The sequence below is a fragment of the Hipposideros armiger genome, unplaced genomic scaffold (genome assembly GCF_001890085.2).
Source record: "Hipposideros armiger isolate ML-2016 unplaced genomic scaffold, ASM189008v1 scaffold_58, whole genome shotgun sequence".
Lineage (NCBI taxonomy): Eukaryota > Metazoa > Chordata > Mammalia > Chiroptera > Hipposideridae > Hipposideros > Hipposideros armiger.
This window is the reverse complement of record NW_017731408.1, coordinates 1,258,880-1,284,522: the sequence shown is the minus strand read 5'-3', so window position 1 is coordinate 1,284,522 and position 25,643 is coordinate 1,258,880. Positions and strand designations below refer to the sequence as shown.

At 35.2% G+C, this 25,643-nt stretch overlaps 1 protein-coding gene across 1 annotated transcript in view; it reads left to right on the top strand.

The window, feature by feature from the left end:
- LRBA (LPS responsive beige-like anchor protein) overlaps positions 1–25,643 on the top strand; it is a 610,319-nt gene that overhangs the window by 519,510 nt on the left and 65,166 nt on the right. Inside the window, exon 48 of the mRNA XM_019641170.1 lies at positions 20,214–20,381. Coding sequence (XP_019496715.1) covers positions 20,214–20,381 — 168 coding nt within the window. The remainder of the gene's footprint in view (positions 1–20,213; positions 20,382–25,643) is intronic.

Genomic DNA, 25,643 nt, shown 5'->3' with positions numbered 1-25,643 from the left:
ATCAGATATTTACATTACGATTCATAACAGTAGCAAAATTACAGTTATAGAGTAGCAACGAAAATAATTTTATGGTTGGGAGTCACCACAACATGAGGAACTGTATTAAGGGGTTGCGGCATTAGGAAGGTTGAGACCCACTGATCTAGACGATGCTATTATTACATTAGCTTCCCCTTTTGTTATACTGTTGTGAAATATATCCACCATTCCTTTTTTGGGGGGTTGCTTTTAACATTTTTCCAATTGTCTAATAATGTGTCTGAGTGTGAATTTATTATCTTTTCTGCTTGGGACTTTTTTTGCATCCTGAATGTAAGGATTTGTGCCTTAAATACATTCTGGAAAGTTCCCAGGGGTTATCGCTTTGATATTGTCCCCTCGCCATTCTCGCAGTTTATTTTTGGTGGAATTCCTTTTAGATGTGTATGGGCCCTTCCCATTCTATCTCCCATGATTACAAAGCCTCTCTTTTACATTTTCCATTTAATTATTTCTTTGCTCCATTCTCATAATTTCCTCATATTTATTAGACCCCCAATTGTCTCTTCAGCTATTTCAAATCCACTGTTTAAGCGTTATGATGTCTTGAGTGTTGATGAATGCAAACTGTATTTTCACCTCATAAAGCAAGGTATTTTATTAATATTATTTATATATTTATACGAAAGGTTGTAATACTATTGAAGCTGGCTTTGTGCTCTCAGCTCCCTGCTCTCTATACCCTTTGTGCCTTCTTGTTTTCACATCAGTGTCTTCGCTGGACTGGGAGCTCCTCCAGGGCACATACTAAATGCCTCATTTATCTTTGTCCTACAGGGCCTAACACTATGCCCCCAATCATCATCATAATAGTAAATATTGGATAAATTAGTGGCTTTTCAGCTCATGCTTTTCAACTCACTCTGAAAAGGAGGTAGAGTTAAAAAAAAAAAGCAGATATTCATCCTGGGATGTGCTAGTATAAGTGACAGTGAAAAGTATGAATTTAATATTTATTAATGCATCTCATTCTGTGGACGGTGGCACATGTGGTGGGAATGAAAGCTCTGAGAATCCTTTGGTGGGGTAACCATACTCCTAGCATTTCAAAAAGTAGGACTCGAAGTCCCTAATATGTACCAGTAACTGTCTTAGGCGTGAGATCCAAACATGAATGAGCTGGGACTCAAACATTTAAGTAACTTATAACTCAACGGAGGAAGAGACAGACATATAAACATCATTTTTTTAAAAATCAGCTTTATTTTCTAGAGCTGTTTCCGGTTCATGAAAAAAATTGAGCAGAACTTAAAGGGAGTTCTAAATACACCCATCACATCTCCCACCCCCGCCCCCCAATTCTCCCTATTATTAACATCTTGCATTAGTGCAGTGCATTAGTTATCATTGGTGAGTCAATAGTGATACACCATTATTAACTAAAGCCCAGAGTTTACACAAGGGTTCACTTTTTGTGTTGTACATTCTATGGGCTTTGACAAACATATAAGGACGTGTCCACCATTACAGTGTCACACAGAATAGTGTCATGGCCCTAAATGTCCCCTGTGCTCCACCTGGTCATCCCACCCCCTTCACTCACCCCAAACCCTGCCAACCACTGATCTTTTTATTATCTCGGAGTTTTTCCTTTTCGAGAATGTCACATATTTGAAATCATACAGTATGTAGGCTTTTCAGATTGGCTTCTTTCACTTAGCAATATGCATTTAAGGCTCCCTCCTGTCTTTTCGTGGTTTGATAGCTCATTTATTTTTACAATTCCGTTGTATGCATAATCCACAGTTTATTTATCCATTCAGCTAGTGAAGGACATCTTAGTTGCTTCCAAGTTTTAACAATTGTAAATAAAATTGTTATAAACATTTGTGTGCAGGTTTTCATGTTGACATAAATTTTCAGCTCATTTGGGTAAATACCAAGGAGCACAGTTGCTGGATCATACGATTAAAAATATATTGATTTTTGTGAGAAACTGCCAGACTGTCTTCCACTAAACAATGTTGCTCCATTAAACATATTTTTTTAATTGAGGTAACATTGATTTATAACATTATATAAGTTTCAGGTGTACAATAGTATAATCCCACATCTGTATGTACTGTACATCATACTTACCACCAAAAGTCTATAGTTTCTATCCTTCACCATGCAGTCGACTCCCTTTATCCATATCACCCTCTCTCCAACCCCCTTCCCCTCTGGTAACCCCAGATCTGTTGTCTGTCTCTATGAGTTGGCTTTTGTTTTGCTGAATATAGTTTTTTAATGTATAACACCGGTAAGTTTTAAGAGAGAGTTGTCACAGTACAGGTGCTAAGATGGAAGTATCATAGTTAAACATAAATGTTAGACCAGGATAAAAGTAGTCATGAGGAGTTCACTAACTGACAGAGAGAGAGAGAGAGAGAGAGAGAGAGAGAGAGAGAGAGAGAGAGAGAGAGAGAGAGAGAGAGATCAAGAAAATGTCAACATGAAAATTTGGAAAGGCTTGGAAGAGAATTCCAGAGGTCACAGTGAATTCTTGTTTAANGAGATTGATTGAGAAAGAGATCAAGAAAATGTCAACATGAAAATTTGGAAAGGCTTGGAAGAGAATTCCAGAGGTCACAGTGAATTCTTGTTTAAAAAATGCTGCCTCTCACATGCTTTTAAAGGCACTGAGGACAATGCTGTGTGGAAAAACTCAGACCTCAACAACTTTGAGTCAGGAAGCAAATCAGGAGAGTTGGACTCTGTGGAACAATTTGTGAATAACCGGCTTATTTCATTTATATTTTCTCTTTTACACATGTACAATGCTTAATAAAAATCTATGTCTAAAAATTCTGATACCTCTTTCAATCAGCATAAAATTAAAATTCTGCACGACAAAGCATTTTGTTACAATTTATTTGGCAGCTTTTGATTTCTTAACAATACATAAAATAAAGGTTCATCTTACAATCAGTGGAGTCTCAGTTCTCAGGAGTCAATATATTTTACTAGGCATGATATATGTACGTATGTTCAATGGGTATGAACCAAAGTGTGTTGTCCCCTAGAGCTCTACAGCAATTTCTAACACTATGAACTTATTTCTTTCACCTATAAAAAGGCAACATGGGTTAAATTCTAGTTCCTGTACTTTGACCTACATTAGATCAATGCCACTGGTTATCTCATTCTATTCAGAAAGCCTGGCAGATATGTACATCTTTGTTAAATGTATTTGATAACATTTGATTATTTGATAGCATTTTTCAAGACATGTCCGCGGAGAGAAAAAATAATGAAATAAAAGACACTGAGATCATTTTTTTTCAGGAAGGGACATCTTTAATATGTAGGGTTTTGGTAGTATTTATTTCTTATTTTACATCAAATAATGCCTACATTTGGGTCCAAATTCACTAAATCTTCAGACAGCTATCCGTCTACTAGGAATATTGAGCCATTCATTTAATAAAAGAAAAAGTAGACAAATTGGACTGATTCCCCAGTCCCTTATCCCTACAGTCTGTACACTATCAGATATTTAAACACTTGAAAAAAATTCAGTCCATGGTCAGGCTATGTTCCAGTACATCCAAATATGGCACACAAAAAGACGTCCATCCTGTTAACATGAGTGAGAGAAACAGAACAATTAGATAATGCAGTAATGGTTTTAGATGTGTACATAAGAAGCTCTTTTAAGAATGATTTTTAAATTACTTGACATCAGTATGTGTAAGTTAAACAGGATTTGGTTCATAGTATTTTCTTCCTTTAGAGCTGTTTTTCTAAGAAGGATGATAAAGTGAAATATAAACACCACAGGAGAAGTGAACTGGTTTCTAAACATGTCACTGATTTCTTTTTTTTTTAAATAAACAACTGATCATTCATACCTTTATTTACTGAGGGTACGGTATATCCTCAGGTTGTTACATAATGAAAAGCGGATTATAAATGTTTTTATATATTTGATAAAGTCCAAATGCTTCTGTAGTGGTTCTGACTTATTGTTTAAACTTGAGCTTTTTGCGACACTCTAAGCCCATGCTCTGTAGGTGCTTTCCAGGATGATAATAAGATGCAGTGTGGTAGATATAAATCAGCCTTTCATTTTTAAAATGGGCAATTTTGCTTTACAGGTTTTTTTTATTTTCTTTCCATTTTTAGAGGAGTATCTGAGTCTTTTAATCTGTGTGTTTGAGTAGTACTACTGATGGGAACATTTTCTGGAGCTCAGATACTGAAGAGTGGGTTTTCCTGAAGGTAAGCAGTGTAAGTCACTGTGGTGCTCCCTCCACCAGAAGTTGAGGACCAGGCAGCACAAAGTACCATGAAAATCTGGAACCTGGTACCTTTGGAAAGGAGGGTTAGCTAGGTCAATAGTGTCGGTTGGAAGGACCACTCCTTCTGTTGCTTTCAATCCTTTGAAATAGCACACAGTGGCCTTTTAAATAACATAATGTTTCTTAGTCTTTGCCTTTTTAATAGTCCTGCTTCTAAAATTACAGAAAATAGCCAAAGATATAATTTAGGGGTTATATTGAGAATCTGAAATCTGATTCTGTTCCCTTTGTTGATTTTGAAGTCTCTATCCGTATTTATAAGGGGGATATTCTTCATGAGAAAAGTGTGAAAGAATCAGCTAAAACGTTTGCATAGACGTCTAGCCTTCTCTTTGTGCTTTTTGTTGGACCGCCTTGCTGAAAGTGGTTTAGGGTATAAGCAAATTACTTCATTTTAATTCTAGATGCTGATCTTCTAAATAGCTTTTAAATTTATGCAGTTTTTGTTTAGCTGTCAAAACATTTAATTATATCATGCCCAAAGGTGTAAAGCTGTCAAATAAATCCGAATTTAGGCATAAACATTTGCTAAGTTACCAGCGCTACTGCACCCGGAGTTGTTCCTGGGCATCTTGGGAACCTGTTTTAGGGGGAGGGGTGTGTCCAGGCACATTAGCTCAGCAGGTACAGAACAACATTGGCCCTATGAATTGATGATTCCTTGTAAAACAGCAGGTAGTAATGCCCCAGCCTTTGTAATTCTTCTCTTTGTAGAATAAAGCAGACTGGAGAGTGTGGTGGATTCTTTGGGTCAATTTGCACTGTAAGAAAACCGTCTTCTTTCAATCTACTCTTTCTTTCCTTGCCTTACTATTATCCTTTTTGTTTTGTTTTCTCTTCAAAAACAAATGTCATATATATATATATATATATATATATATATATATATATCCTCCTCCCTCATTCAAGAGTCTCTTGGTATAAGAAGAATAATTTCAATGACACTTACAAAGGAAGTATTTACACTGATTAACAAGTATGATACGTTTAAAGTTTTCTATGTGTAAAACATTTTTTCCAGCTTCACTGCATAAGATTGACCAAAAAAAAAATGTGCATATCTAAGATGTACATGCAATGTCGTTAAACATTTTTAATGAAAGGGAGAATTTAAAATTTTTAATTCTCTTTATCTGGCCATTTCATCAGTAAAAATTTTTGCTGTTTGATGACATTATTTGGAGGTAGACCGTTAGCGTACACACTAAGGCAGGCTTCACTAAGAGGTAGGGGAGTCAAGTAAATTAGTTCTACTTTGAAGCTTTTATTTTCTTCCCTTTTCAAAATGAATGGGAAGGTCCTTGAGAGGCCCTTGAATGAAAGCTGCTTTTCATTAGCGCTACCAAATACCTACTTGAAAGAGCTGAGTCCTAACTGAACACCCACACAAGAGAAAGGGAAAGCTTCCTTTTTCTACTGGAGGACCATCAGCTAAATAGCTCTTGGCTTCTCTTTTCCAATCAGGTGGTTTCACATCAGAGTTAATTACTCCAGTCATTTATTCTAATCACCCTCCTCTTCTGGCTAGCTGCATTCTGTCATGGGGTGGCATCGTTTGAAGCCAGTTAAGTTTGAAAACCACTGCAGGGTACTTGAGGCTCATTAGTGAGGCCTATCCATGCCTGGCGTTGGATTTGCTCCCTGATTAACTCTGCATCTCTCTGCCGAGCCCCTTCCTCCCGCCATCCACCAGCCCCCACTCCTCAACTCAGTGGCTCTGAAGGGGAATGTTTCAATTAACTCTTGCCTTGCTGTTTGTCTTTTCACCTACATATTTAAGAAAAAATTAAGTGCTTATATTGCTCATAATATACTTGATAGATTCTGGCCTTATAGCTGCATCCTTTGTGTTGGGTGTAACCGAAAAGGTAGACGTTCTACAAAGAAGAGTTGTGATTTTGAACAACAAAGGAGGAAAATGGTGGTCTCCCAGAGTAAATACATCTATGTCCTTGATCCACTTCTAACCTAATAAAGGTAGTGATTCCAACTGATTTTATAGAGCTCTAGTGTGTCTTATGGTTTATCATAGAAGTTACCTGAAAATCTTTAAAAGTATCTCAGATTTATTTGTGTATTATTATAGTAGTTTAATGTAAAAGAGTTTGCCAAGTGGCATGTTGAAGAGCTGTTAAATCACAAAAGCAAATAATGTTGGTGTTGTGCTTTTTCAAAAAATAAAAGAAAAACATGTAATCAGTGTCCGGAGTAGATAGTTTGAGACGGTGTGATTATATAAAGTATTTAAAATATTTTCCAAAAATTAACAAAAACAGTATCTAGTTTGGTAGTTAAATGCAAATGTTTATTTAAATAGGAAATAAGATAATTTTCTATTCTTTTTGCAGGGTCATTCGACTTAAAGATCTCAAATAGTTCATGTGTCAAAACAAAATATGATACACATTAAAATGCATGAAATCACATTTTTTTGAGTTGCTGATATTCCTGGATATTCAGAAATTAGCAGAAGGAACTCTTATTATTTTCATTCCAAAAATAGTTTAATGGATGGCTTCTTTATTAAGAGTCTTTGGATTTAGCAGTTAACAAATATGTTGGTATTCTCTTTCTCTCTCTAAAGGCAATGTACAGTTAAATTAATGAAAAATAGGCCTGGAATATGTGGTTTTTATTAAGCTCTATAAATATTTATTGAGTGTCTACTATGTGCTCAGTTCCAAAAATGCAGATATAATCTCTGCCTTTCAGGAACTCACATTCGGTGAGGAAGACAGAAAATAAATGGTAATGCAAGGTGAAAGTTTTAGTTTTAAAAAGGCGTGTGTAGAAGCAAACCCAGTTGAAAGAACAATAAAACCTATAAATAAAGCCTGCAGGTCGGCATGGGACATCAGATTTAGTATGTACACAGTGTACTTAATATTAGTGTTACCAAATGACATATGTGAAACCTGTTAAAAATAATTCTTAGTATGAAATGCTTTCATGTGTTTATTATTTTCATAACATAGCTTTGGGATATGCCATTCTGTCTCATAAGTTTTCAAAAGGATGTGTAGTGGTGAATAACATGGCTTCCGGAGTCAGACCTGGATTCAGGTTGCAACCCTGACATTTACTAGCTGCGTGACATTAGGCAATGTATTTAGCTTTCTTAGCCTCATTTGTAAAACAGTTTTTAAAAATGTAGTGCTTATCTGGTTGGATTATTGTGAAGATTAAATAAAATAATCCATGTAAAACATTCAGCATAAAACTGAGCGCAACGTTTTATGCTTATGCACAGTACTCGCTAAATGTTAAGTGTTGCTGTTACGGTTATTATATTGTTGTTCAGCTGGTCAGTAAATCTTTTCCAAGTTGACCTTCAGAGGCATTTTCCTTACGTAATGTCTTTCTAGAGCCTTTGTCAGGCTTATGATTGACATCATTTGTATCCATATTCCTGACGTGATTCAAGAGAAAATAAAACCTCGAAAGAGGATACTGTAATATCCATTTCACTTTTCTTCTTTCCGTGAAATCATACTACCCCAAATTTGATTGTGGTTAACAAACAGTGTACATCTCAATTGTACTGGCAAGGAAGCACAGAAATTCTTTACATTGTCTAAAACTCTGCCAAATTAGCACTGTATCAACAGGATACAGTTTCTATGGTCAATTTCGTGCTTCTTATACAGAAGCTTTAAGATCACGGTTCCTGAGCGTAGACACTGAACTGTGCTAAATCACAAGAATTTTTTAAATGCCATTCATTCATTCAGTAGACATTTATTAGGGGCCTGTGGGTAATTAGGTCTGTGATCACAAAATTGGAAGAATATGACACCTGCCCTTTGGGGCTGTCATTATGAAGATCAAACAGACATGACAGTAACTAATTAGAGAAGTAGATTAAGTGATGTATTTATTTATTTATTCAACAAATATTTTGTGAGTGCCTACTACTTATTCTTCTTTGGGACTATAGCAATGAGAAAGACAGCATAGTACCTGCCCTTTTTGAACTTATTGTTCAGTGAGGAAGACGGACAGTAAATTAGAAACTTAACAAATAAATATATAACTTGTGATAATATATATAGCATAGTGTAGCAAATAATATCACACTGGTGGTATGTACCAGGAAGGAAAAATACAGGCCATCATTAGCTCATTTAGCACTTTATTTGTGCATGTGTATAATTTTTAAAAATATTTTTATTAAAATGTAATTGACATATTACATGTTAGTTTCAGGTGTACAACATGATTCAATATTTACATATATTTTGAAATGATCACCACAAGTCTAATTAATGTCAGTCACCATACATATTTACAGAGATGCCTTATTATGCTTCCTGGGAAGATTGGGGAAGGCTTAACCATGGAAACTACATTTGGTCATAGTCTTTAAGAATAAGTAAGCATTTTCCAGGGAGGGAGGAAGGTGATGGAAAGGGCATTATAGATCTAGGAAGAAATGTGAACAAAGATATCGATGTTATAGTACAGTACAAGAGCTAAACTAATTCGGAAGGTAGAGAGTGATAATGTGTGTAAGAGAACTGTGAGCGATACTTATGGAAAGATAAGACCACAGGCAGATGATATAAACCATCTTTAAAGCCTTGTAAGTACTATGGACATTTTTCTTTGGGGTAGTGGTGCCCAAAAGGTGGCTGCCAGGTCAGGAGCATCAGTCTTACCTGAGAACTTGTTAAAAAGGCAAACCTTGAGCTCATCTCCAGACCTACAGAAACAAACTCTGTTGGGAAAGGGCAGGGGAGCCCAGCCATCTGTGTTTCAGCAAGTTTTAGCAATCACCTCTAGGTGATTTCTGTGCATGTTAAATAAAGTTGGAGATCTACTGCATTATAGAAAGGAGAACCACTGAAAAGTTTTAAGGAGAGTAGTGACTTGGTCAGGTTTTAGACAGCGATTAGTATAGAGGAGGAACTGAAGGGCAGAAATTGTAGAGATAAAGAGAGCAGTTTGGATAGTGTTAGAATAATTGACCCAAAAGATAGTGAAGCACAGAACCAAAGGTAATCACAGTGGGAGGAAAAGGAAGAATGAATTTGAAAGATCTTTTGGAGGCTTATATATACATATGTATCAGATATATTGTCTGATAAGGTTTTAGAACAAGAGGAAAAGAAAAGGACTGCCGCAATTTCTAAATTGGCCGACTTGTGAAGGACTACATCCATAATCAAACAATCAAGAGTGGAGGAGGTATAAGAGGAAAAATTATATTTTTGTTAAATTAGGTTTGAATTACCTGAAGCGCACACACAGCAAAAGAAGTAGTCTGATGAGTAGTTGACATTTTGAACTTGAAATTCTGATGATGGTGATAATTGTCGAGGAAGGTAGTTGAAACCTACCTCATCTAGCCTGAGTTATATCAGAAACGGGCCTGAGACTGAATCAAGAGGAGAACAAACAGTGAAGAGGTAGACAGAGGAAAGGGATTTAAAAGTGAGTAGGAAGAACGGAATCGTAGAAAGAGAATCTGGAGGGAAGTTATCAAGGAAGCTTAGAGAAGAGAGAGTTAGAAACATAAACACCATAATGCGAAGAGATGAAGCGAGGAAAAATAAGCATCCATTGGGTTCAGACAATCAGACATGGTAATCTTAGCAAAAACATATTCAGTGGTGTACCTGTAAGTACCAGAAAGATGAGAGATTAGTTAAGAAGTAAAAAGAAGGTAAGAAATAAGGAATCGATTTACTTAAATCTTTCAAGAAGTTTAGATTGTTGATCTCATATTACCTGGGCCGTCATGGCTGCACAAATATAATTAAATGAGATTGACCCTATTAACTAGTCATTATTCCAGTGATAATTCAGAAAGAATCAGACCTACAATTTAATGTGATTTAGAGAATCACAGACTTTTATTACAAATGTTAAGGAATTTCTAAGAGTGGGCAAAGAGAGGCTAGCTCCATCTGCTACTAAATAAGGTGCTTTTTATGAGGTTTCTATACATCCACATTTGTGTACAGATTTCACATATCTGACTTGCCGCAACCCTGCTCCCTATACTAACTCGTAGTCTGTGGCTATATGTGTACTTCTTCAAGTTCGCAACTGATACAGCTGAGTAGACAATATGTAAGAATTCCAACCAAGGACTTTTAAGGATGCAGAGTTTACAGATGACATCGTAGTTTGGTAGAATGAGCCGCTTGCCGTTATTGTCGAGAGGGTAGTTATAGCGCCATCTTTCAAATGCTGCCGTATCTCTTCAGAGATTTCCAAGTACCTAAAGAACATACTTTACAGAACATTATGTCTGTTTCATACTTGAAGATATTATAGTTCAGCTGTTGCGTGCTAGGGTGTTGCCATTCTTCATGGCACTGAGAATTACAATGACCTTTTCAAAACTGCATCAAAAGTCATTTTGTACTCTGAAGGTGCTTTGTAAGCTTTATCTTTATTTTCAGTAGGAGAAGCTATATTTTACAAAGGGTTAAATATTGGGTTGTTGAGTTTCCACCCCCAGCAGTGGCACACTAATTTTCCTGCATGGTATGCATTCCTGGTACCATGTACATTGACTGGTTGGAAAGCTCCACCACGAAAGCATAGGAAGGAACAGATTTACCCAAGGTCCACCCTTCCGAGTGGTGCAGTGGGGACTCAGTCCGGGGTCACTGGCTTATAAATCCCATGCTTTCTCCAGTCTATCAGACAGTAATCCTGGTATTCATCAAACTAGATGAACACTAGCATCGATGCTAATGCATTACCCTTAATCAAGTTACTACTAATTATTATTACTTATTTATAATTATTACTTATTACTTAATTATTATTAAGTTATTACTATTAAATTATTCTTAGTTCTGTTCATGAGATTTTGTTACAAATCTCTTTCAAATACAGGTAGATTATCTTTGCAAATCCTTGTGAAACAAGATTGTTAAGGTAGAGTGATCATTACTGTTTCTGCTGGTGTGAACAGAAAGGGTTAAATATCGTTAATCCCTGCATTCTATCTTACATCAATAAGCTGTAAATGCAGATTCAGTATTGGGAACTGACTAAAAAGCTTTACTGTCCAACGTTGTAACCACTGGTCCTGTTTGGCCATTGTTCACTTGAAATGTGGCTAGTCTGGATTGAGTGTGGTATACATTGTAAGTGTGAGATGCATGCCAGATTTCTAAAATTTACTACAAAATAATAATTTTTATGTTGGTTATATGTATAAATAATAGTTTTATATTCCTGATTAAATATACTGTGTTAAAATTAATTCTACCTGTTTGTTTCTTTAAATGTGGCTACTAGAAAAATTTTAATTACATATGTGGCTTGCATTATCTTCCTGCTGAACAGCACTGATACAAAGTGTTGGTGGTCACCTTATGCAGAATTTTTTTGGCTCAGACATCCCTGTATTGAACATGAACATAGTTTAATATTTTAATACACACATTTCTGTTATAGTTAGCAGCCTTAGATCTAAAAAAGATTTAGAGAGGGTGAACTTCAGATCTATAAAAGAAAGTGTATAATATGAATACTAATTTTAAAACTGAATTAATCTTTTACCATATAAACTGTTCTGTCTCCAGTATGATTAAGGTCCAAACTTGAAACCTGGGTGTCATATCGGTAATCAGTTGGTATAACAACTTATATCTTAAATCTTTCTAAAACCTGCCCCCTCTTTTTCACTCCCCCTGCTACTGTCTTGAGGCTCTCAGTACCCCTCAAGTAGACTGGCGTAGTCATCGTAGAGATGACCTTTAGCCTCCCTATTGACCCTCCAAAGGGACATCTCATCTCATTATCCCCAGAATCTAGCATAGCACAGAACCCATAGTAAGCACTCATAAATGTTTGTAGACTGAATGGATGACAGAGCTGCTGATATTAATCAAAAGTTGAGGAATGAAAAAAAGACTTTTAGTCCTACATAATGTATGTATATACGACTGCATCCACAAAGTAAGTGCAGATGTAATTCTCTGGCCAAACTTGTCAATGCTTTAAAAAATATTCAGCAACTTTTGCATTCATCTTCTTGAGTTTAAGTTTTTCTTTATTGGGTATTCTTGGAAGTGGCGATATAATAAGTACTCTATTTTGCCAAGGATTTTGACTTGCCAATATAAGTTTATGGCAGTCAGTCCAGGGAATCAATGGTGCCATGAAGACAGCTCCTTGTTTTTGTCTGGGGTCCCCGTGGGATTAAGCTACATCTGGCAGTAAGTAGGGATTCTGGTCTGGCCATCTTCAAAGGCAAGAGACTGCTAGTATTTAGCAGATCTATGTGGATAAGCAAATGGGAAGGGATTAAATTTTTTGGTTTTGGTTTTCTTCCTTTTGTAACTGACTATACAATGAAACCTCCAGAAGTTCAGACAGCAAGTTAATACATTTTTCAATGGTTGTTGAAGATGGTTCTTTTTCCTATACCTAGGTGGATAATTGAGAATTTTAGAGTAGTATTTGTAATTACTGAAGTGTATATTTTTATACCTAGTTTATCTTAGGGAACATAGCAGCCATTTACAATGCCCAGAATTCATTTTTCTAGGAATTTTAACATCTGATAATATTAGGACATCATGGTTGGCGTGTGGAGGTGTTTGTTGCCTATTTTTCTGGGTGGGAAAGTTTACCCAAAATTACTTTCTGGCGAGAATCTTGGCCCTGTCTTAGGACAGGCCACCACCCCTTCCAAGTGAAAGTGGGCCTGCCTGTAGAGGCTTGTTTGTGACTTGCTCCTTATGCTCCTCGCATGTTGAAGGGCTCCTCAGCCCTGTGACTCAGTTTAGCTGTTGTGGAAGCATGTGGCTTTCCATTGAACTGACATAGTAAAATGGCTGTATTCCAGGCACTTGCCATGGAATGTAATCTAGCGTTTACCATTCAAAGCCTCACCTAAGAGAAATAATGTTTATGCAGAATTGCCTGAATAATAGGCAGTCTCTCCATTTGTCTATACTTTAAATCCATCCCAGGATTAAGTCAGTCCCTCCGAGAGTAGCATACCTGGATTCCATCATATTGCCAAGGGAGGAATTTCTTATCTCAGGAATAGAAATAATGTGTTTTTCTAGGCCATCTGGTTTATTTTGACATTATGGTCATATTTGATTTTTGTAAGTGTTCGTGTTTCTTTCTTTATGTTGCCTGCTAGAAAGCTTAGGGCCAAATACATGACACACCTTTAACAAGTCTATAGAATGTCACAGTGTTATTTTTATGTACTTATCCTTATTTTTGCATTCTTCTACTTAGGTTACATTTATTTGATCTTGATGATTATGCAACATTGTAAGCTCTGAATTATTTTCTGAATGAAATGCAAAGAAGTAATAAATAGATGGGTATATCTTTCCTTTAATCATCATTGTTCCCATCCATTCTTACTGAATAGAATTTTTTTAAAAGCTCCATCTCCCTCTGTGTATTATAGTATAACTAGTTTAAAATATCTGTATATTATGAATTCCTAGATTTTAGATTAAGAGTGACCTAAGGTTGAAATGTTAATTAAATGTTTTAATGTTCTGTAGCTCTAAAGAAAATAGTTGGATAAAATGTCAGCATGTAGGACTATTTTAAACATTAGAAAAAAATCATCTCTCTGAAAAGGAGGGTAATTGTACAAGTTTGCCTAATCCTTTTGATCTTGGCACACAGCAATACAGACTTCAGTTGAGATTAAAACTATGAATTTCAAAGGAAACATGGCCTTCAGTGTGTAAAATATATAACAGCTGGTTGACTACTCCATTTAAAACTACACAATAACAATCGTAGACAGAATGATTCTCCTGCCAAAAGATGCACGAGTGCTTGATGGTTATATCAAGATATGATACTAACTCACACTTTTCTTCAGTAATGATATAAATGTGGAAATGAACAGTGCGCTGCAGGCTCCAAAATCTCTCTCCTGCCCAGCAGTTCAAGGGCAGTTTGGAAGCACAGAATTCCTTGGAGTGATTTCTCTATCTGCTTTTCAGCCCAGACTTCCATGTGTTGTTGACTAAATATCATATTTTTTAACTGTCAAGATTTTTTTTTTCTTAGCATCCAACAATTTTTTTTCCCTCCACATCCTTGATCCTCCTTTTCCCCCCCTTTGGCATTCATGACTTAATTGTTCTGAATGTCACAGCTTCACACATATTTTTAAGCTCCCAAAGTTAAACTCTTCTTGTAAATGGTCTAAAATTTGTTTCACATTTTTTTTCTATATTTATATTAAAGTGAGTATCTGAATTCTGAAGCAGTGTGATACATTGTAATCAGTATGGGAGAATGTGAAGCTCATGTTAGTCGATTATAGTTCATTGAAAGTTTAGTATTTACCCTCTTGTGTTTCACCTGAACAAGTAACCCTTAATAGGTTAATTGGTGCAGTTTTTAAAAATGAGGATGAAGGTCAATTTGTCACTTCTGAAAAATCCTATTTGGAAAGCATATTTGCATTCTAAATTTGTATCTGTCCATTATGAAAAAATGTGACCTTTGTTTCTTGAAATTTTTGATATAACAGCAAACTTTCTGCTTTTTCAGTTTATGTCAAAGAAGGAAAATATATGTAACTGAAATTTTGCTAAAGTTACTTGGATTCGTCACATATTCAGAGCCAGCATTTAAGGAGTTAATGTATCTTATTAGGGGGACAGGAAATCTGGCAACTATTGCAGAAACTAGACCTAATGGTGCACACAAACAATTTGTCAGTCTTCTTAAATGTGAATAGCTTTCCGCAAAGTGGCTGCTCTTGCTTTGTTTGAACAGGCTAAACTTTTCCTTTTTGGACTTTAAATCTTAGAAGTGAAATGTGATCCACATATTCAATCAAAATCATTTAATTCAAAGCATATTTTGATTGGAACAAAGTTGACATGGAAAGAAACTCTAGAATAAAAAAGTTGAAAGGACTTTATATCATATATTTAGCAGGAAAATTTGAAACAGTTCTAATTAGGCTGAAAAAAACAGCTTTCTTCAATGTAAATTACAAAGGTCATATATCAATGTTAAGGAAACATTACCACTAGTGTTTGAAATCCAGCACATGCAAACATAACAGACCAGTTCATTTTAAATCCGTGTGTATGTGTGTGTGTGTGTGTGTGTGTGTGTGTGTGTAGATGGCTGTATTGCATGTATTTGAAATGAAAAATACTTAAAATTCCGAATCTGTAAATGTTGTATATTACATTCTTGCCAATCCAAACATTAACTCTTCAAACATACTACTATCGATACTCAAATGAATTAAGACTCTTAATTATAAGTACCATTAAAAATTTACAGAACAAATTTTGATTCTTCCAATAAAAATATGATTAAATGTATCTTATAATTAAATGTATACCAACTCAAGAGGATTAGTCAATGATTTCTTCTTTTCTTTTTATTTTCTCTTATTTCTGTATGAAATTTGTAGCTGTAGCATTTTGTGTCTCAGAACTGAGTTGGGCCTCCTGGAAGCCTGGGAATGGAGGTAGTAGCATAAGTGTGCAGAAATGTGTATCTAGGCTGCACAGACCTATTTCCTGCTGGTTATATAATTATTTCTATACTTAAAAACTTGTAAATAATATTTGCTCTTTTTATTTGATTTTTTAAAATCATTTATCCTGTAGCTATCAGTAGCTTTTATTTAGTTGCTTTTTAAAAGTGGTATGGTATGAGAACATTTAGCAAAAATATAAATATTAGCATTAATCTGGGAATTACAAGTATGAGAAACACAAGTAATATACAAGTAAGGTTTCTTGGTCTTGAAGTAAACAATTATCTAATAACTTCTTTTGTTAAGAAATTGGTTTTCTTGATTTTATGCAATATTTACATTACAGAAAATTTGATTGTTTGAAAATAAAAAATTTCTGAGTATCTCATAGGCATGCATAGATTAATTAAACGCACGATTAATGCCTTTTATTTTAGAATCCTTATTCTCTAGTAGCTTAGAATTTCTTAGAAAAAGCAAACTATTCCTACATAAGTTATATTATTTGATGCCGCTAAGGGAAACAAGAATAATTTTATATAACATTTTATATCAATAAATAATTCATATCCTTAATAGGTTAGTTTCATGAAAACATAGATTACATTCTTTCAGTGAGATTGTTAGACACATATTCATATATGTTATAATTATTTCTGACACAGGGTTATACAAATGAGTTATTTATGAATAATTTACTATTATCTTTATAATATTAAAGCTTTAATTTGTTGGTGTTCTGCATGAGTACCAAATGAAAGTTACTAATAAGTGTTTGTATTTGACATCTGTATACTGTACTTTTTAGCATATCTCAAGTGTTTTAGTCCCTGTTTAATAGATCTCATTAAAAAAAACAGATATCAGCCCCCAGACAGTTTGTCAAGACTAATATGAGTCCCCCTGGATTGGATTGACAATTTATGTGAGGCTTCGTATGATAGTCTTTTCATAGTCTTATTTGATCCTTAGCAATTGGACATTAGTCACTGATTTATTTTATCATAAGTCAGATGAGTTGAATATTATTGTATTGTGCTGGACATTCTAGTGGATTTTCTTGTTTACAAATTTTACTCAGAGCACACATTGGATGTAAATGATGTGCCCAGCCTGCTAGGGGAGCACTAACGATTGATTGGTTAGGTTTGAGAGCAGCATGGGAAGAATGTTACTATCCCCTAGCTGCACACCGTATTTAACTCCAGCCTTAATGAGCACTGTCTGTCCTACAGGCTTTGAAAAATCTCAAATGCTTAGCATTCCACTGGCCTGTTTTTATTTATTTTTCGGCGACTAAAAATGTGGTTATAAATAAGTATTGTATATAAAGAGTATTTTTTAAAATCTTAACATATAAAAAGGGATTTAAAGAATTTTTAATATAAGTTTTATGGTTTATGTTTTTGAATCTCAAGAACAGGAGTTATAAAATGGAATCCCAGGGTATTTCATTTGAATTATTTGTTTTTTCCCCTCAATAATTTCCCCCTGCTTGTCTTTACCTCTTCCCTCAAGTCCTGAGTAAGTGCATTTGTTTATTATTATATCCCCCTGGTTAGGCAGTTGTCATTCACCGATATCAAAAGGATGTTAAAGTCCTGAGCTGACTTTGTGCTGAAATGTGCTAAAACTTTTTGGAATTCTCTTCTAATCCATAGCAGTTGTTTCTTTGGGTCCCTGTTTAAAGCTTTGGTGTATTGCAAGAAATCCTTAAAGACCACTAATGAGATTTTTAGTTTCATTTTTAAACTTTTATTTAAAATGTATTCATGAAAGTGACATGTTTATCAACCTCTGGAAAAAAAATGTCCATGAATTACTGGCCAACCCCTTAAGGATTGACCATTATGGCAGGTAAGGGGAGGGCCAGACTGTAGCACTGCGGTCATATGTGGATGTATGTTTAAATTCAGCATTTTTGCTTCACATTCTAGTGTGGTGTCAAGAAATAAAGGTTTAAGCATCTAAACCTAACCAACTTCACCAATGTGAATGTGCATACGGAAGTAGTCGACCTTAGGAAAATTCACAATTCTTTGTTTGATGACACATAAAATAAAATTGCCCTAGTTTTTAGGGCCTTAATATTGAGAAAATTCATTTGTACTTCGTCATTTGCTGAGCCTTCTAGAATTTTATAGTCTCAAATCACAGCACCACGGACACTCAGGAGACTCCTCACTGTTTTATCTTATTAAACAATTTTGAAATCATTAATTTTTAATTAGCTTGGATGCAGAGTTTTTTTATTGTTTCAATAGTGTGTGTATATGAACTAAATGTTTTTTATTTCTACTACTGGCGAGAGTATTATTTACATAAATAAGTGTGGGTCCTTTCTGAGAGCATCATACTGTGAGTTTGCTTCATCTAGTCACACTTTTTTTTGTAGACTCAGAGATATCACATGCTAATCTATTAAGTAGGGCTTTTCAGCAGTTTATTGATGCAGAATTTGAACAACTAAAAAGGATGTAAGCTCGAAGATATGTATAAGTCCTTCCTTGATTGAAAGTTCTAATTAAGTGAATTGGAGAAAATTAACTGAAATTAGCTGTCAGAAAGTCACATTTAAATGAGTGATGAGCTAGTCTGGCAGTAAACATTTAAATGATATAAATTGCCATTTAAGTGTATGGTTTAATGTTTGTCATGCATTAATGTGACATGAGACTGCAGTGACAATCAAGCAGCTTGCTCTAATTTGAACATATTTAGGGCTTTTGTGTGGAGTGCACTGCACACAAATTAAGACAATTGCTGTTTTTATGTGTCAGTTTAAACATGTCCCCCACCCCACCCCATCCCTACCCAAGGCCTAAGTTAATGAAACAAACCTATCATTTTGGGGTGCAAATTGCATTAGTAGTTTCTGGATTATTTGGGTTGATTTTAAACCCGTGTACTTAAGATAGGAATTTGTTTAAAGTTATTACAAGCCCTTCTCTTCTTATGTCCAATAAAATATGAAGTAGTTTACTAAATTTATAACTATAATGAGTTTTATAAGAGATGTCTAAAATAGTATCTTTCACAATGGAAACTAGCTAAATACTATTTAGGTGTATTTCATTTCAGGTATACTTTGGAATAGGAGAATTAACTAGAGTTTTATTTACAGAATTATTGTTTTACATTTTATTGTATGTCATATTGTGTATGTTATATTGTGAAGCCATGTTAAATATTATTTAAGGAAATATATTTGAATTAAGCCATAAACATCTTTCTTATCTATAGGCATTTATTTCAGTAAAGCATACATTTATACAAGTGTACACCTGTGAACTAATAGGAACTTCTTTTGTCACAAGATGGTTGGTATCTTATTGGTTGCTTGCCATAGAAGTTAGTCAATTTTGTTTTAAAACCAACAGATTTCTTTTTATAATATTGATAACATAGCAGCAAGTCACACAAAAATTATAGCACAGCCATACACTTATTACTCTAAAAAATAAGAATTTCAATGAGATACATTACCTGATGTAACTTGGTATACTTCAAATTAAGCTTCAGAGTTTGAATTTGAGAGATCCCTAATTTGAATCACATTATTTATGGATAAACTAGTCCATAATACTAAACTTTCATATTGGAATAATTTTGAACACTAATAAGTGATATAAATAAGAATACTTATCTAAAAAATAAGTCTCCGATTTTTAAAAGCTTTATTTTTCATAGCGCTATTAAATTCAGTAAGCATTTGTTGGTACCTATTGTGCTTTAGGTACAATGCCAGTAACTGGGGATTTAATGATGAACGGGAAGTGGATCCTGTGCCCAGCGTTTCCACTGAACATTTGATTATGTTCATTCATTATTCATTGGACACTGTTATGTTAATAGCATCAAATATTTGGATTCGTTTGGTATTAATACCTAGGATAATAATTCAGTCATAAGTATCCCTCCCAAGATCTAATTTGTTGGCATAAAAACTCAGTTGAAATAACTGAATAGTTCGGTTACGGTTGTTGCAGTAAACAACAAAATGTTTAGATGTAGGAAAATTATAAATATTTCAAGCAGATAATAAATGTTTGTTTTCACATTTGCTGTCCCACAGTAGCCTTTAACATTGTAGGACCTGCTTTCTTTAAAGCATAAATTGAGTACCCATCAGGCCTTAGTTACAAGTGCGACCAAGACAGAGCCAGTCCTTGACCTCACCGTTCTTTCATACGGACAGTATGGTAGAATAATACTGAACCATTAGCAGTCCGTTACAATCGGCGTGATAAGTGCTGGAAAGTCTCTAATTATAAATAAAGGAAAACAGATTCTGATGGAAAATAGGCCATTTGAATAAGTCTGTTCACAGTAAATTTAGTGTTAATCTTTACCGCTTGTTCTACATTTCTCTACATATTTTATAAATAGAGTTCAACATAATAATATCACCTATGTCCTTTTATCAGGCCCTGGAGAGTGAATTTGTTTCCTGCCAGCTTCACCAATGGATTGATCTCATTTTTGGCTACAAACAGCAAGGACCAGAGGCTGTTCGATCCCTCAATGTGTTCTATTACCTGACCTATGAAGGAGCTGTCAACCTGAATTCAATAACTGATCCTGTATTGAGAGAGGTAAGTTATCTGATCTGGGTCTAACAGGTATCTTTAGACTGAAAGGTACTAGATATCATCTCCTCCATGCTTTCATTTAGCTAATGAAAACGGATGAGCGAAGTGACTTCAGCAAAATAACCTTTCAGTTAGTGACTTAGCTAGGACTTGAACCCAGGACTACCCCAACAAAATGTTTCACTCAATATAAAATGAGAGCTTCTTCGGCTCGAACCCTTTTAAGGGATCAATCATATTTGTAATTTTTATAATTTTGAAGGCTACTCACTAATTTAAATATTAGGAAGATAATACATTAAAGAAATAATGTTGTAAGCATAAATCTATTTAAATATGATAAAATATTTACATATAATACATAAGTACATGTGTAACCATATAGAAGTTAATAGTAGGAATGAATTCCAAAACTTTCATAATTGTCAAACTTGGTGTAAGATGTTATTGAGACTTGTTTTATCATTGTCATTTGTTTTGTTAGGTAAAGCACTCAAAGCATGTTTTTGACAAATACAGGATTCACCAAAAAGTCTATATATAGCCTTGCTTTTTTTATAGTAGTTTTAATCTAATTATACATCCTCCTAACTCTAACATACATCATGTGAAAAGATTATAAAATTGAACAGATATCACCTTAAATATCTATACAATTTTAGAACAGGAGTATATTTAAGAAACCAGGACTTTGATTTATAAGGAAAGTTGTGTATCACTATAAGGGAACATTTTTTGTGATATATAAGGTTTGTTATTTTTCACTAGTACTTGATGCATTTATAATTCTACTTACAACCTGGTCATGTTGACAATATATAATAAGCACATATTTAAGTATATTTGCCAATATATTAATATATTATCACCTAGTTTATGTGCTAGATAAAGGTTAGTACATAGACAAAAGCACCGTGAGCTAGATGCATGTTTGTCTTAAACTACACAGGTTTGAGTTGCTATTTTTCCATTTATTTTAGAGCTAGATTAAATGAACTCTTAAAGGCTCTTCCAGTTTTTCAGTTTTTTAAAAATGTGCCTTCCAGAGGGCATTTTATTAGAGCATGACACGGAATACAGCTAGGGATCTGTATATGAAATTGAGTTTAAAGCAAACACGCAGATAGGGTTCCCAAACAGTACATGATTTCATTGTTAGAATAGAATTGCATAGGCCCATTTACTTTGTTTTTATTGTTTTTAAAAAACATTTGAACAGTGTTACCTTTGTTCTATAGATGTCCGTAATTTTTCATTAAATATACCACCTGCTTTTATTTTTTCAAGTTCCCTTGTAGTATCTATATGTCTACATAGCTGTCATGTGGCCGAAATCATATATGACTGACTTTATAATCTCCTGTTTTAACATACCCGCCAGCATATATTATTTTATGTTGCTATATAATCTGTGTAGTTTTAATTTTGAAATTCCATAAATTTCTGTGGCGTTGCTATGAAAATGTATTTAACCCTGTTTCTCGCAATGTAGGACCTTATTAAAGACTTTTCTGTTGATATGGCCAAGATAAGATAACTATCACTTTCCCGTTATTAAAGATTTTGCAACATTGCATGATCAAGGATGGTTCTAAGCCTGTATCTGTGATGCTGCTAGTTAAAAAGGTGAAACATTCAATCAGCCGGTTGTCTCCTCTACAGAACACCTAACATAATTGGCTCTTTTTAAATTCTGGATTGCCCACCTCTGCATCACACACACCAATGATTTACCAAAGGAATTTACCATATACTGTTTACAGTATAATCTAAAAGAGCACTCTCCCATAGAACTTTCTGCAGTGATGGAAATGTTCATTATATCTACACTGTCTGGTATGGTGGCCACTAGTCATATGCGGCAATTGTGCATTTGAAATGGGCTAGTGTGACCGAGGAATTGAATGATTAACTTTAGGCAATTCAAATGTATTTTATTATTTTTTTTAATTTTTTAATTTTTTAAAAGATTCTATTGGGGAATTGTGGGAGGGAAACAGCGTTGGGGAATCAGGGAAGGGGAACAGACAAATTGCTGTCCTTTTTGTCCTTCAGTCCAGTTGTGGAAGATGTCACTTCACTGGCCCATGTTGGTATTATCATTGCGCTCTTCGCAGGGGAGGCAGTCGGTTGACAGCCACTGGACAGCAGCTCACGGTAGCTCACAGCAGCCCACTGCAGCAGGGGCTGCAGCCTACGCCATCACCGGCGTCTCAGGGCAGCCCAGCTCCAAGTCGAGCTGTTGTTCACCATCTTAGCTGTAGAGGGCGCAGCGTCACTGGCCCTAATGTGGGATCTGAACTGTGGCCCTGCTGCTCAGAGCTGGCGTCCCAAGCCAACTCTTAACCAACGCGCCATTCGGCCGGCCCTAGTTAATTCAAATTTAAATAGCCACATATGGCAGCACCACATATGACTAGTGGTTACCATATTGGTCTAGAAGACTGTAATATAACTCTAATGACCATATTTTCTGAACCCAAATTCAGGGCATGCATTCAAACAAATGGGACAATAAATATTTGTAAGATTGACTTGGTAGAATATTTGAAATTGGGCACATGCCATTTAGACATTAGATATGTAGGTGAAATACATGTGTAAACTGAATTCTATCTTTCCTTTCACTTAAACTAACATTACTTTAAATGATGACTTCTTTTTTTATTGTGGTAAATAAATATAACATAAAATTTACCATTTTAACCATTTTTGAGTGTATAGTTCAGTGGCATTAAGTACATTCACACTGTTATGCAGCCATCATCACCATCCATTTTCAGAAGAATAGTATCTTCCCAAACTGAAACTCTGTGTGCTTTCAACAGTACCTCCTTATTCCATAGCGCGCAGCCCTTGACATCCACCATCTACTTTCTGTCTCTAGGAATTTGACTACTCTAGGTACCTCTTAAGTGGAATCATACAGTGTTTATAGTTTTGTAATTGGCTTCTTTCACTTAGTGTAATGTGCCCATGATTCATCCATGTTGTAGCATGTGTCAGAATTTCCTTCCTTTTTAAGGCTGAATAATATTCCACTGTATACGTATACCACATTTTGTTTATCTGTGGGTCCATTTTGGGTTGTTTATACCTTTTGGCTATTGTGAGTAGTGCCGCTATAAACATTGGTGTACAAGTATCTGTTTAAATCCCTGCTTTCAATTCTTTCAGATATCTATACCCTTAAGTGGGATTGCTAGGTTATATGGTAAATCTGTATTTAAGTTTTTGAGCAACTGCCATGTCAAATAAGATTTTAGTATTTATTTTTCATGATCAGCATTTGTTAAAGATTATTTGAAACTTTGCTTTAAGTTTCTTTGACTTCCTTTTCTTCCCCACAACCCCAAGTAGTTAATTATTAGCAAATTATAACTTTGGAGAGTTTTTCACTCAGTACACCCTAATTTATTTTTATATTTTACATATATACATATATATATATATGTATTATAAAAGAATTACATTTTCTAAAAACATGGCCTATTATGTTCTAAATATGTTAGGTACTTGGTGTTCTTGAAAGAATATATCACTTCATTATTTAGTACTATTCGCTTGCTCTCTCTGTCTGCAGAGAAAAGACCCTGGCGGTGAAGGGTTAAGAAATCACAAGCTATTGATAGAAATATACATGATTAATTCACAAAAGCTTTCTGAATGTTATTAAAACAAATGTGATAATCTGTTATTATGGCCATTCCATATCATAGTGCTAATTCTTGTGGTACAGTGCTGTCTGATATAGTAGAATAAACAGAGACAGATGTGCAGATTTTATTCCTGGCCCTGATGCCTGCCTGTTGGGTGACATGGTCTTCCTGAGGCTGTTTCCTAATACACAGAATTGTATGAACATGCCCACCCCAGGAGGATGCCATGAGGTATCATGCATATCAAGTGCCTGCGTGCTGTCCATTCCGTTATAAGCACCCAGCAAGTGTTAGTTCCTTCCCTTATGTTATTTATAGTTAAACCCCTGGGTTAGGAAACACAAAAAGAATATGATCATATCTATGATTGTCTCATAGAAAGAATAAAATACTAACACTAGAGAAGTTATTAGAGACCATTTCTTAGAGGACACATGCAGAATTCATAGTAAAATGAGGCAAGGAGAAAACGGAAGACAAGACTAGGTCATTAATTTTTTTTTCAACAACCTTTTACCGAACCCAAATTATGTAATAAGGTTAAAGAGTTAAAGGCAAGTCCCTGCCCTCATCAGCTGAAGCTCATTGTCTAGTAGGGAAATACGGGTAAGTAAACAAACATAATCCAATGTAATAAGTTCAATGTAGGGATAAGTACACTGTATGTATGCACAAGCATAGAAGAAAGGCACTAGACCCAGACTGGCAGAATTCAGGCATGTTACTTCAAATTGAATTAGAGGCTGGGAATGGGAGGTGGGAGCGGTCGATTGAAGGATGAATAACAACACTGGGTAGAGTCACGAGCAAAGGAGATCTACCCAGAAGAAACTGCGCGGGCTTCCTACGTGTAGGTGATATAGATCATGGCTGTGGAATATGATGTGTGCGAAATGATCCGAAGGTGTAAGATGAGAGAACTAGAAGGCAGACCACAAACGGCCTTCAGTGCCATAAAAAAATCATTCTAACTGCATTATAAAGCAGCGAATTGAAGGCTGAAGGTCGGTGACATCCCCACATGTATGTTTTAGAACATGTCTGGAAGAAGACTGAACAGATAAGAACTGAAAAGCACCCGTTGGATTATTCTGAGTCATGGGTGATCGTAGAGAAAGTAGTTAAGACGGTCGAGGACTGTGCTGTGAATGGGAGATAAACAAGTAAACACAAGTGAGAAAAGGAAATAATTGAAGGGAGAATTTTTAACAGCTCTATGGAGATATAGCACACATATGATACAATTCACCTATTCAAAGTGTCCAGTACAATAGTTTTTAGTGTATTTGCAGTTTTACAAGTATCACCACAATCTAATTTTAAAACATTTTCTTCACCACATACCCATTAGCAGCCACTCTAAGGGAGATTTTTTTTTTTAATGAGTAGATATTTGACCATGTTTCTGTGTTTTTTGGAAAGACCCAAAAAGAGGGAAGACGTCAAAAATATTACAGGATAGAAAGCATGTAACAGACTACCAAGCTCTGTAAGGAACAGGAACAAAAGCCAGAGCACAGAGATAAGCTGGACAGCAGGGAGCAACACTGCCTTGTCTGGGATTAAAGAGGAGAAGGTTAGCATGGGCTCTGGCATGGGTCAAGAT